At 36.0% G+C, this 14,055-nt stretch overlaps 1 protein-coding gene across 3 annotated transcripts in view; it reads right to left on the reverse strand.

Annotated features, from left to right (window-relative positions):
- The window catches only part of LOC140928561 (protein FAM13A-like), a 30,663-nt gene that overhangs the window by 9,439 nt on the left and 7,169 nt on the right, over positions 1 to 14,055 (reverse strand). For 2 of the 3 annotated variants that reach the window (XM_073378324.1, XM_073378321.1), the window contains 12 exons: positions 13,821 to 13,888; positions 11,580 to 11,643; positions 10,790 to 10,912; positions 9,929 to 9,986; positions 9,212 to 9,302; positions 8,831 to 8,877; positions 7,391 to 7,433; positions 6,591 to 6,736; positions 3,193 to 3,264; positions 2,295 to 2,345; positions 1,664 to 1,770; positions 375 to 470 (listed from right to left, as the gene is read on the reverse strand). In XM_073378324.1, coding sequence (XP_073234425.1) covers positions 375 to 470; positions 1,664 to 1,770; positions 2,295 to 2,345; positions 3,193 to 3,264; positions 6,591 to 6,736; positions 7,391 to 7,433; positions 8,831 to 8,877; positions 9,212 to 9,302; positions 9,929 to 9,986; positions 10,790 to 10,912; positions 11,580 to 11,643; positions 13,821 to 13,888 — 966 coding nt within the window. The remainder of the gene's footprint in view (positions 1 to 374; positions 471 to 1,663; positions 1,771 to 2,294; positions 2,346 to 3,192; positions 3,265 to 6,590; positions 6,737 to 7,390; positions 7,434 to 8,830; positions 8,878 to 9,211; positions 9,303 to 9,928; positions 9,987 to 10,789; positions 10,913 to 11,579; positions 11,644 to 13,820; positions 13,889 to 14,055) is intronic. The other variant, XM_073378323.1, reaches the window with a different exon arrangement.

Below are 14,055 nucleotides of genomic sequence, written 5' to 3' on the forward strand. Positions count from 1 at the left end.
CATCCACCAGATAAAACCTCTATCCAGTGAAAGACAAAACATACCCACTAGATAGTGATTTATTTAGTGGATAGAGCTATCCAAAGTTTGAACAACTGGGGCCAGATCCCTAATTGAAGTGAGCATGTCTAATTTGGCAATCTGTCTTTTTTCAATTTTCTACGACAACGTCATTACAATTAGATGAATGTAAAACTAAGTTTTTGTATTTTATTCTCTCCCCCCTCCCCCACTTCCCATCAATGCAGCACCACTGTTTCATTTGAGAATTACAAGTACTACGTTATCTTACACAAAGTCAGTCAAGAAACTGATTCAGGTTAGGTCTACAACTGTATCTTATTTCAGGTGAACAAGAATCTCAGCGCACAAACCTGACTCTTGTTTCTGATTCTTATTATTTCTTCTTCTCCTCCTTCTCTGTTTACCAGTTTCGTCTTCACCATAGTTACGGCTGGGCAGTGGTGGGCCTAGTTCAAAGGAATACAGTTTGTTTGTCTCCAGTCTCACAGACACAAAACCTTGTGGGCAAGGAACAGCTGCCTTCAACATGAGCTCATAACCCCATGCTGGGCTTTCAATAAAATTGGACACCTGCCAAAGCTCTGGTAGGTATTCTGTTCCGAATCAACATCTACTTAATCTTGAATATCATCTGATTGCTTACTATAATGATTTAAACTTCCATCTACTTTAGCTTGCTCTGCTACCTGTTACATAAGTTGTTGAAATTTCTAAGACCTCCCAGAGAGTTGAAAAGCTATTTTTAATAAGGAGACATTTCTGGGCAAAAACTAAGGGTGCTTACCATTAGTCAGGACTGGCTGAGCAAACTGAAACAAGTGCAGCCATAAAGAGAATTTCACTATTAATCAGGACTGTCTAGCCAGGCCAGTCTATTCCTGAATAGCATGGACAACAGTGTTGATATTTCTTTAGCAAAACTTTCGAAGCAAGCCTATTTCATTTTCAAAACTACTGAACTTGCTAGCCAGTACTGACTTTTGGCAAGAGGTCTAAGTTACCAAGTAACTCTCTACCCTGGTCACACGTCTGTTTCACTGAATGAGTATTTAGGTCTTATGAACAAGTCCCAGTGAGGTACTTTACGAATTTTTGGGTGGGGAAAAGCTGCTGGGACCTTATACTAGACTAACTCCCCAAATCCCTCCCTATCCTAGAGTGGCTATTTCAGTTATAGCTATCTACTGATGCTTTCTATGCTATCAAACTGAGATGCAGATTAATTTTATTCCAATTTACTGATTTCCTTTTTTTAGTGTCAATTCCTGGTTTCCGTAGTCTGGACAAAAATCTTCAACCAATTGATCAGTTTTCTGGAAAATGATTCCCCATTACAGATTCAAACTCTCTGGCCCCAGCTGTTCAAACGCTGGATAGAGCAATCCACCGGATAAAATCACTATCCAGTGGATAAGCAGTAAGACAAACAATTGCACTATAAAATGGATGGATATTTATCCAATGGATAGCCTTATCCATCTTTTGAACAACTGGGGCCTGGTTTCTAGACCCTATCCTAGACTTAACTCCTTGAAAACCATACCCTTTGTAGCTGCACATAATCATTTCGCCCATGTATGGCAGTACCTTCCCCAAGATACAAACAAGAAAAAGGAAAAAGGTGTGTACTTAAGTGTACCTTCATCACCAGATTCTGGTGAGTGTGGACTATTATCATCTGTAGAAGTAAGGTCAGGACCAAACAGGTGCTCTTTGATAGTATCATTGATCACCTTTTGGACAATCCTGCAATATTAACAACAATATGTAACCTTTAACGTGTGAAATAATGCTATGCTACAAGCTAAAGGGTGCCATTAAACAAGGTACCTTGTACATCTTCAGTAAACTGAGATGATGGGAAGGGAAGTTAGTAGACTGTTCACAGTACTCTATTTTTTCATGAGATCGTCGAGATATAGCGCGTCTTACCGTTAATGGCGGCCATCTTGATTTACAAATGTACTGACTGGGCGGGAGTGGGGGAATTATAGCTTTAGTAGGAGGGGGCCAAACCACCCCTGTCCCCTAAGTAGTTTTGACACTCAAGCAAGATGGCAGCCTGTAACACAAAGTGCTCAATCTCCATGATCTTATGAAAAATAGAGGACTGTGAACTGTCTAGGAAGTTAGAGTCTCAATATGGTTTCTAAACATGAGTAAAAGACAATAATAAATTATTGTACTTGCTGATTTTGTGATTAATTTGAATAAAATAACATTTTTTTGTACAATAAATTGTCCTAATTATCTACCATTTAATCACTTACTCCTTGCCTTCAGGGGTCTTTGGAGATTCTTGAGCAAGACCAGAGTCACTATTGAGACAAGAATAATTTTGTAGTTGATTTTGATCAAGAAAAATATTTAGGATGGAATCCACCAGGACATCGAGTAATTTTGATTTTCAGTGGACAAAAATCTTGTACCAGAATTAAAGCATATTGCATTATTTCTACATTTTTCAAGGGCTAAAGATGTAATAAATCACCTGTAGCGACACCAAAAAAAATTTCCTACAGGAGCGCTAGAAAATGAATGTCAATTTTTTTAAAATTACATCTTACACATGAAATTTTCAGAATTTTACCTGTGTAATCACAATTCTTGTGAAATTTCACATTCATTTTCTTGGACTTCATGAGAAATTTTCGTTGGTGTTACTACAGATGATTTATTACATCTTTAGCCCTTGAAAAATGTAAGAAAGAATGCAATATGCTTTAAATTATTCTGGTACAAGATTTTCGTCGACTGAAAATCAACACACATGCTCGAAAATTAATCTAACCCAATACATTTTTGAAACAAACTTCTTCAGCATGATGACTTATTAAAATATTTTCATTGTGGTGAACATCTTTCATTGTTCACAACAGCAGGGCGTAAAATTAGTTAAGTTTAAATCCCACAAAGATTCTAGCCTTCAGAGCAAGAATAATGAGTAAAAGGAAAAACTGTAAATGAAAGACTGTCAACAAATTTAAACGTGAAGAATTGCAGAGACGGGAGAAAATGAGATTATCTGTGTAGTCTACTTTGCCCACCCAACAAACACGCACAACAATAAGCAGCGCAGTTTCCTTGCAAAAAAAATAATTCCAAATCCCACAAATTAAATAAAACCTAAGGAAAATAAAAATTAAGGTTATGTCAGTTCAAGCTTACCTGTGTTGAGTGTTCCATGATGGAGAGACAGACCTGACATACATGCCCGAATCTTCCGTGGAGGAAGAAACACTAGACAGAACATGACAACATATTAAAAATATTTGTCGACGTATGGAAAGTAGCGAAATAAATGAATGCTATATACATCTAGAAAATAGTAATTATAATAGGCAATTCCACGATAACACCTGCTGGGTGCAGTGAATATTAATTTTACAAATATGTCCATTTTAATTATTTAAGAAAATACTGGTCAGGGATTATTTCGTATATAATTCATAATTGAGCATGAATAGAATGACACAAAAGCCCATGTAGCTTTTTAAAATAATAAAATATTGACTATATGCACAAACATTCAATTGTTTTTTGTAGAAGACAAAAAATATCATGTCCTGCTACAATAGATGGAGCTTCCTTTTAAAAATTAAACCCCTAGGCATTGTGTCTGGAATAAGAGCTAAATTTGCATGATTACTCAAAATCCCGGGCCATCTGCTTCTTTTCTATAGTTCAATTATTATAGCAAAACATGCACTTAAATGCAAACAAGAAATACATCATGCCAGGACCTACAGGTGGATAATGTAAATACCACACAAGGAAAATCAAAACATATTTTTGTACCAGTCCTTTACAGAAAAGTTATAAGAGTTGATAATGCTCTTGGTACAGTAGAGGGGAAAAATAATGATTTTATACTGTGTTAATATTGGGAAATGTTTTCTCACTGATATTTCAAGTACACCAAACTGTTAAAATCAGTCAAATATACCTACTTATGAAATGACTCGTGGGTTCAAACCTTTCACAGTTTTCTAATACTAAAGTTGAGGATGACTGGCATCAACGTTACTATTTTTCCCAACAATAATGAACTGGTTTTTTGTCTTCAACCAATGTTAATTCTAAATGTAGGTTTGAGGTTTGAATTAACATACATGTAATAGATAGCTAAACAAGACTGCCAGGGAGATATTCCTTGGTATTGCAAAAACGTACCTTGAATCAGACATGATGCTTAAGTCTCAATCAATTTGTTTTTTGATAGTATTGGACCATTAAAGCTATGTAAATGTCTCTCTTAAATTACAATATGTTAGTTTTGATGACAACATGAAAATAATTGCTGTTATTTTTGCATAGACTCAATATACTCCACACATTCAAAGGAGCAAGACAGCATAATATGTAATACAATTATTGATTCTTGAAGACTGAGTCCACTGTTACTAATATTTGTGACACAAACCTTTCAAACCGTATTGCAGAAAAGTAAAGTGCCCCTAAAGCAGCTTTTTCTACTTGCAATCCTATCTGAATTTGCATTGGAAATATTGAGATCATTGAAGCATGCTGAACATTTCAGTGTCAATTAGGAATAGTCATATACATTGTAGCTACTTGTTCATGCTTTACTGAGGCAAGTCCCAATATCACCTTGACAAATGCAAATATCATACGATAGTATTTGTGAGAAGGAAATTCATGATGACTGAGGTAAAAAGCAATGAAAACAATTTTCTCAGTTCTTACTCCGGAGACACGTGTACAATGTACTAATACAGATGTGTGACCTTTCTACCTTCCAAATAGAGAGGTGAAAGACTTAGAGGGTTAACATATTATTAATGATAATTTACATGATGTAATAACTCATATAGCACTGTTTCTACAAAGCACCTAATAGCAAGCTTACAGAGTGTAATCCTGAATATTTTTTGAAAGCCAACAGCCATAGGATTGCTCATCAAAATTATTGATAAATAATACATTCTTGGTAACCTTTAACTGTTGCACTCTTTTTTTGGAAAAAGAAAGAATTTATCATATCCTTTTTGCGGTTTGTTCACTTTTTCTCTTTAGCTGTACACTAAGATATGTATTTCATGTCCTGTTCACCGAACTGTCATTTGCACTGAACACTTGGCTATAACCAATGCAGGTTTCTTTATTTTGTTGGCTACTTTTGCGGTGGGAGGAAGCAATAATAATTGTAACGGTTAAGTTAAAAACATATTTTTTAGATTTTCATCACTCCAAATAATCATCCTCTTCGAAATCTCAGCCTCGGGTTTGTTCTTAAAATATTCTTAAAATTTTGCAAATTTCAACCTCAATATTCTTATAAAATATATTCTTATAGAAAAAAGAGAGGGTATAGAAAAAAATACTTTGAATTATGCTTTTGGCTCACGAATGTCAGTAACAAGACTGTGTAGGAGAGGGTTTAAAACTATGGAAATGCTGTTTTCCTTGCCTGGAAACTTAAAAAATAATGTGCCTTCAATAACAGAGTAGAAAATAATTGACTCTAATATGGGTAAAAGATTCCTCTTACAAAGCCTTAACTATTCCCGTATACATGTAAATGATGAATATTTCCCAATAATCAGAATCAGAAATGGAATTGGTAAATACTTCTGACCTGGTGCAAATCACTACAACAGGTGCAATGAAATTCAACTTCAAGAAGGCAGACAATGAGTTTCCTCTTATTTTGTTAAACAATGTCAAACAAAACAGACAAAGGAGGAGACCCTACCACCACCATCACCCTCACCCTAAAAAAAGAGAGGTTGTTGAAATGTACAAACTCTCAAATATAAAAAGTCGACTGTGATATAAATAATGGTATCATTATGTTATAATACACTGGCATAATGTTTACCTCAGTCACAGCAATGTCACTATGAACCAATTAAAATACAGCTCTAATCAGACATCACTGGACAAACTACTGCTTAAAAGTTGTCAACAAACAAATCAAACTAATTGGACTCTAGCCTTTCTTTAGTTAAGCTGGACAAACTATTATTGACAGCTATCAATTTTCTAAGGCCTGTTTCAAGTGTCGTGCTACTGCCGTGCTAAGCTGGATCGACTGAAGCATGACACTAGCACGACTTGCTTTCAGACGTCAAATTTAATTCAGTCGAATAGAGCGGCTGTTGCCAAAAACAAAACACAAAAATAAAGAAACAGTTTAGCAAACTTTTAAATTTATTCTGATGTATTTATAATTTATGAATTGAGTTTGGTACGGCAGTAGCCCGATGTTTGAAACCAAGTTGAGCCACTGCTGTGTAGCACGGCAGTAGGACGACTTGGTTTCAAACATCGTGCTACTGCCGTACCAAACTCAATTCATAAATTATAAATACATCAGAATAAATTTAATTCGATCAATTGAGTTTGGCCCAGCAATAGCACGACATTTGAAACTGGCCTAAGAGAGCCAATACTTGTAATAAGCTACTGGTAATTAATGACTTTTAAGGCTTAATTACTAGTTTTAAAAAGTGTCTGAAAAGTACATGGACTGTCATCAATTTTACATTCTGCAGTCATAATTTATTATACCAAAATGGTAACCACAAAAACTTCTTACTCACTTTGTTGAAAGATGTAAAGATTTTTTTGGTTTCTTGACTGTTGCATAAGTAGGACCATCATCTTTATGGTCAGTTCTGTCTTTGTCACCAGTTAAATGAGAGGATTCTTCATCACTGGCTGAACTTTCTGGTTTATCATTCCCCACCTGAGGGATAACAATAAAAATTGTCAGTAAAATAATGCAAAAAAAAAAGAACAATTTGCAAATATTTTAAACTCCAAATCACACTGTATCTTCTCCTTCACAATAAATTATGTAGGTGCTTGAGAGGGGGAGGGTGAGGTACAAGAAGATACCAGTGTATTCATGCATTACATGTACTTCTCAAACTTGTTAACAACTCATAAAGAAAATTTTATAAAAATTAATGTTTAGTGAGTTGATAGAAATCAGATGAAAAACTGCTCATTTTGCATCCTTAATTTTTCCTTCTAAAATCATTTTGTTTGAGAAGTAATATCAAGCATTCAACACAGTGTTTCATCACTAGATGAAACACCTCGAAGTTCGTCAAAAATACTCCGCTGTGCGTCGTATTTTCAACTCTCTTCTCGGTGTTTCATCTGGTGATGAAACACTGCATCTCATGCTTGAAATATGACATCCACACAGCTGGTAGTTCCATGGAAAAGGAAACTGTTCAAAAGCTTAATTCTAATCAAAAACAGGTACTTGTCCTTTATTTGATTGCATCATTTTGGCAACTCAGCTGGAGATTATTGCAGCAACTTATAATTCAAGTGTCCACACATATTTTCTTTTGTTTTATAAATATGTTCTTTCTTCACAGGTATTCACCTTATGATATTTTCTTGCAAACTGTAGTACAGAATCATTTGACCTAGGGTAGCAAAAAGTTATGATGATAATTACACTTTGTACACCATGTAGTAAAATATTTACATAAGCATTATATTTTAAAGGTTTTCAGGGTGACTGATAATTAAAGGCCAAGGCTAAAATAAAAATTAATTAACATTCATGCCTAGTCGCCAACCTGGCCCCCAAGATATGTGAGTTTCATCTTTGAAACAACGTATACAAATGATGATCTGTTCTCCTTTACAAAACAAACGGATAGCTAACAGTTTTTCGAACGCTCTAACGGTTTGTCCAAACCCTCTAACAATTTGTCTAAACTTTCTAATGATTTCTTCGAACACTCTTACAGATTGTTCTTATGATCTAACAGTTGGTACATCTAATGTTTGCCCTTTACTTGAAAGAGGATTGTGAAGATCACTAGTGATGAATTCCACGGAAGTCTTATCGGCGCTCGGGCAAATCGATTGCAATTCTCAACAGGTTGTCCCGTTTCTCTGGGAATGACTTTTAGCGCATCAATTAAAAACAATTTTTTTTATGTCAAACATGCATCTCGACTGCGGACTCGATAGCAGATTAGTCTGATGAAAATTTAAGCTAATTGAGAATGAATGGCACTTATTTCTGGAGCTTCTTGTAAACAGCTTTATGCAAATTTGTGTTGAGCGTGATGCCCCAAACAAAAGCTCCGCCGTATTTTAATGACTTCTAATGAAGTACCGTTGAAGTTATGCTCTTTGTCGAACAGACTTCTCACCAAATCAACTTCTTTGCTCGAAAACATTAGCAATGTTTCCTCTTTCTGGAGACTTTCAATCACATGCTAGGCAACGAAATCGATCAGCTTTAACCGATGTTCATTTCTGAACATCAATGCAAATATATGGGACGCAAACAAATGTTTGCAGATTTTGTTCTTTAATAACCCAAACAAGTTTTTTTTGTGATTCCTAAAGTTTGTTTATCTTAATGTGTATTCCATTGCCTGAACCTTGAATACCTGTTTGAGGTGATTTACACTTGAGTGCAGGCTCATTTTTCCGAACAGCGGTTGGTAATCGAGCCTCGGGCGGAAACCATTCAAAAGCAAGTTCGAAAGAAAGAATAAAGCATTCTTTTGCTGTTAAGGCTAAGTAAAAGATGTTACGTTTATTGTATTCCATTAATTCTTGAATAAAATTTTTGGGGACTAGAATACTTATCTGGTGACCAAAATTGAAAACTTGGGGGCCACCTGGCCACAAAATTTTTTTCTGAAACTCGAACACTGTTCATTTATTAACCTCATAGAGTGATTATCCCCTGCAATACTTGAGAAAAGAAATCCATGAAGACTTGTTGCAAGGATATTCATGCCCAAAATTATACCCTGTACCTGTGCTGATAAGTGAAAAAAAAAAGAGACCCACTTACTTGGCCTCTTGAACCCTGAATATCTCAGTAGTAGCATAAGGAGACACCTAAAAATACAAAAATAATATTTCATTGTGAAGCATAATAACTAATCAGTGTGCATGAATTCACATCCTGAAAAGAACTAAAAATTTGTTCATTTCACATTGTAGTTGAGCAGGGACAGCAATGTGTGTCGAATTGACAGAAAAAGCATGATATAAGTGCAGAGCTTATCGTTTTGCTTATTTAACCAATTGCTTTTATGAAATGTTGCTGTTGCCATCGCTTCCATAGTTTAGGACCCTACAGGGGGGGAGAGGGGAAGAAGGCTTTTCAGAATAATGGTACAATGTAAGATAATAACAAGACAATGAACAAGAAATAACATTAGCAGCAAACCTCAAATAAAGTGTCAAATTCTTGTATAAACTTGCAAACGATTGCATTTGTATGGCCTTGTTCTCTTAGACCTTCTATTCCATCTTTACACCTGCAAAACAATAATACAGTGTATATTTATTCAGTTTTCAATATTTAACATCTTCTATCAAAACCACATTTAAAGAATTTCTGATAATTGTTCCACCATTACTGTCAAGTCATTCATGTCACAGACCATCTCATAGTGGATTTTCATGCTTTAGAAGTGGTCTGTTGCTATATTAGTTTCTTGGAACATCAATTGTTACAGCCACCAATTCATCATTTTAGTACACCAATATGGCCAACACAACAATCATCACAGTGAAAAGTCACCCTATTACAGAGACAGTTTACATGGCAGGAAAAAAAGACTTGTGTATGTTTTTTTCCATTCTACGTTACATGTGACATGATGGTCCAATGATTCCATCAACAAGGTTGTTCTCCAAGAAAAATTGTGGGGAAATCATTGCTCTTAAACAGTGGCATCCAGTCCAATCTTACAAAAGAACCCTGCCTTTCAGCCACCCTGTTTGAAGCAAGATTCTCATAGCCTTGGGTGATTGCATTGAATTAATGGGTTTCAATGTTTAGCATATTTTTTATTATTCACTATCATCATGCATGCTCAGGGCTACAATTGAAGATCTCTTGAGTAGACAACCTTGGAAAGCATAAGTATAATGAGTTTACCTGAAGAAATTGGGTCCAAATATTATGGACAATGCCATGGAGCTCATTTTGTTATTTTCTAACAAAAAAAGAATTAAACAAATCAGCACTGTTGCTCTTCACATGAGTTAATGCACAGTAATCCCACTGACAATTCTCAATGGATGGTGGTTTCAAAAAACTGCACTGTATAATTAGCTGATAGAATTCTACATGTGACGGCAGAGGACGGCCTTGTGCAACTGTTGGTCTACATTCCTAAAACAATCAGTTCACCTACAATGTATGTGAAGCCAGAATAAAATCAGAAACGTAACAGTCATCTTCATATCAGAAGGACTGTCATGTGGAGAGCTTCCTTCCATAACCCTTTCCTATTGTTATCCAGTCGCGTTTCTCTGTTACAAGAGGTTACTACATACCAGTAGATTACAATACATTACAAAAGAAAGAAATAGCAAGTACCTAAACTCAACAAATTATGTAAACCATGGAAGGTAAAATGTGCACAGTGACCAAAGGAGCTTGGGCTTTCAATTTGGTCACTGCCACCTGCAATTAACTGGTGTAGCCATTTACATAAAACTACATGTACAAGTAACATACAACAGAAAAAGGAAAACCTTATGATTATTGGTATTGATTATTGCTACATGTAACTCTCTATGTGAAAACAGTTTGGGAGACAGGTTAGGGCTGATTTAAACATACATGTAACTCTGGAATTTCTAGCTTTGCCTCTGGAATTTTTAGGATTCACATGTTGCAAATTGGTATGAAAGTCAAGGAAGCAAATGACACACCTGTATGCACAATGTATGGATCATCCCTACATGCTTGAAATTTTAAGAGGCTTAAAAGAATATTAATTGTACATTGTACCTTCATTCCTAGACACCTTCACAAGGAACTTGCACAGGTATTTTAGTAACTGATAATTAGATGATGGAAGCTTCTCAAGCAGGGACTTTATCTCTGATACAGAACCACTGTCACCTTTTTGGGCTGCAAAAAAAGCATATTTACATGTAAGACTCTCAGCAGGAAAAAGTCAATAACTTGTATCACAAATTAGCCTGAAAAAACAGACAACATTTCACAACGCCACCAACGGTTTCCCTGTGAAATGACGTCTGAGAAGTGAGCGCAGAAATTCCCTACTGATGATGTGTCACTACCCAGATCTGGGTACTGCTTCAAACAATCAGAAGCACTACCCAGATCTGGGTAGTGACACATCATCAGTATGAAATTTCTGTGCCAACGTTTGTCAGACGTCATTTCACAGGAAACCATTGGTGGTGTCATAAAAATGTTGCCTGTTTTCTCAGGCTAGTATCACATCAAGGTTATGAATTTTAAGTCAAAATTAAAACTTCACAAATACTACAAATGTAGTAGTTGAATTACCTTCTGAATGACTATGGGGAAGTCTACACTAATAATCAAGCAGTAATCCACAAAATAAACTCACCAATTGATTTTCAGATAATTCTTATAGATTGAGAAAAAAAGACATAAAATGTCACAGTTCAGCAACCTTTTATTTGTCTAATGTCCAGCTACAGCTACAGCTAATCTGATAGACATACTGTAGTGGTCAAACTAGTACATGTTATATCAATCATCATTATTCTACACTATCATTAAAAAATACATTAAGTACACCTACCTTGATGAATTTTAATAAATTCTGCAGTCAGATTTTGAGGGATCAGAGGATCTGGCAATTCTCTCTGTGGACCCAAAAATATACATTAAAAAGGATAGTCTTCATCTGTATTAAACAATGATTGAGCATTAACCCTAAATAAAATAGCTACTTGCCAAAGTCCAGGAAATAAATCAATCCCTTGGTTACAGCAAACTTGACCTCTATAGATCTTTCCAACATGATGTCATAGCAGCCATGCATATAATTGGTTTACAAATAATGAAAGGGCAGCCATCATGTTAGTGTCCTAAAAAAATCCTTTGGGGGACTGAACTCTTTTCTCATTTCACCTATAGGTCCCAATACTGAGATAATTCCATGACCTTGGCCTCTGCTATACCTGTAATTTCTTTCTTTTAGGAAGAGATGAAAACCTTTTGACATGGAACTTGGAACCTCCTGCACAGAAGGCCATGCACCAACCCACTGTACAAATCCTTCCTTCTACCGCTATAACTATCTTCTTTCTTAAGCCTACTCTTAAGCTCGTCAAAACTATATTAAAGTGAGGGTGGGAAGGGCGGGGGGGGGGGGGGGGGGGTTGGGGTTGGTGAAAAGGCTTGTTTTTCACTTGTTTACATTTTTTTCCATCTAAATCTAGGCAAGATTTTTAATTCAATCCAAAAATGGCTAAAAAGGATCAGAGTCATTCGTTCAATACAGTAGAACCTCTCTAATATGGACACCAAAGGGACAGAGCAAAGTGTCTGTATTAGAGAGGTGTCCATATGAAAGAGGTCACTATGATGACATCACTTTTATTACTCCACTTACAGTTTTAAGTGTTCCGTAGCTAAAACCAGGCTCACACCCATCTTTAAACTGCATTTAAAGTTATTAACTCACAGTACAAAGACAACGTCTTTCCATAGTATACAACATTGTACTTCTCAGCTACAGACAAATTACTGTTTTAAACAAAACAAGCTGCAGTGCAATGCTGCATGTAAAAAGTGGTAATGTAAAGCACAATTCTGAAAGCATCTTTTACTATTTTGTAAGTCCAGTAAACAGTAACTAGAGTGCTAAAGGTAATAGAAAAGATCTCTATGCTATCTGTGGTTATTGAAGCCTTCAAAATGTCGGTTATGTTCCTCTGTACACCTTTCACACCTTTCTGAAAGCATTTTTTTACTATTTTGTAAGTCCAGTAAACAGTAACTAGAGTGCTAAAGGTAATAGAAAAGATCTCTATGCTATCTGTGGTTATTGAAGCCTTCAAAATGTCGGTTATGTTCCTCTGTACACCTTTCACAAATTGTTGTTTGGTGTAGAGCGACTGGGCTTTATATCACCTTGCATAGCTCATCAGCCAGACTATAAGGGATTCACCCTGTGCAGATTCACCTGATCGGGATTTGGGATTCACCAGATCACCACAGTGTCCGTAATAAAGAGGTTAAGTTTATATGAATTTACTCTCTGGGGGAAAGATTTAGTGTCCATTGTCCGTATTAGAGAGGGTCCGTATTATAGAGGTTTTTCTTTTAAAGAAAATATATGAGAATGCTGTCGGAACATTGGAAACTGTCCATAATAGAGGTGTCCATATTAGAGAGGTGTCCGTACCGAGAGGTTCGACTGTACATGTTTGGGAGTTTTGGGTTGATTTTTCTAACGTTTCAAATGAATAGAAATTGGGGAAGATTTTTCAAATTATGAACAATTTATTGGAAAATATTGGATTTGGTGGTTGTTGAAAATTAAAATACATGTATGAAGGGAACAATTTTAGTAGACAATTACGATATCATTGCCCGCCACAACAAAGTGCCCCTGAGCTCATTAATGAACAAAAAAACAACCAGACTGCCACCTTTAGTTGTCTATTGGCCACTTCCCATGCAGGGCTGTCACTAAGGGCCACAGGCTGGGAATTTCCCACAGCTACTATGAGCATGACCCCTGTCTACTTTCATAGATAACAAAAGGAAAATGAAACCAACTCCCAAGCTCCCTGGCTGTTCAGTTCCGGCCCCCACCTACTAATTGCATATGCCCGGCAACTTGAAATCTTAGTGACATTCGTGCCATGGGTGGCCATATTTTACATGTTTAGGATTGACTGCTTAGAATTAATTCTGTTCCTTTTTCACCTGCACATTCCAAAAAAGTTTATTACCTTGAAAAAGTTTATCACCTTTTTAAATTGTATATTTTTGTATGTAACCAAACAAAAGTTGTTGTTTACAGGCTTACCAAGAAAAGTTTAAGTAGACCAGCTACAGCCATGACATCCCCAACTTGTTCCAAGTCAGCTTCACCATCTAGATTTAAAGCATTTATAAAACAGTTTCAGAACCACTGTGACACATCTTTCTGTCCAGCATATTCTCTTAATTACAACAAAAACTCAGTAAACAGGAGCAAAAAATTGCCTTCTGAAATCACTATGTAGCATTTCTTGATAAACTGAGCTCAGCATCAACAGAGC

Source organism: Porites lutea, chromosome 2 (assembly GCF_958299795.1).
Source record: "Porites lutea chromosome 2, jaPorLute2.1, whole genome shotgun sequence".
Taxonomy (NCBI): Eukaryota; Metazoa; Cnidaria; class Anthozoa; order Scleractinia; family Poritidae; genus Porites; species Porites lutea.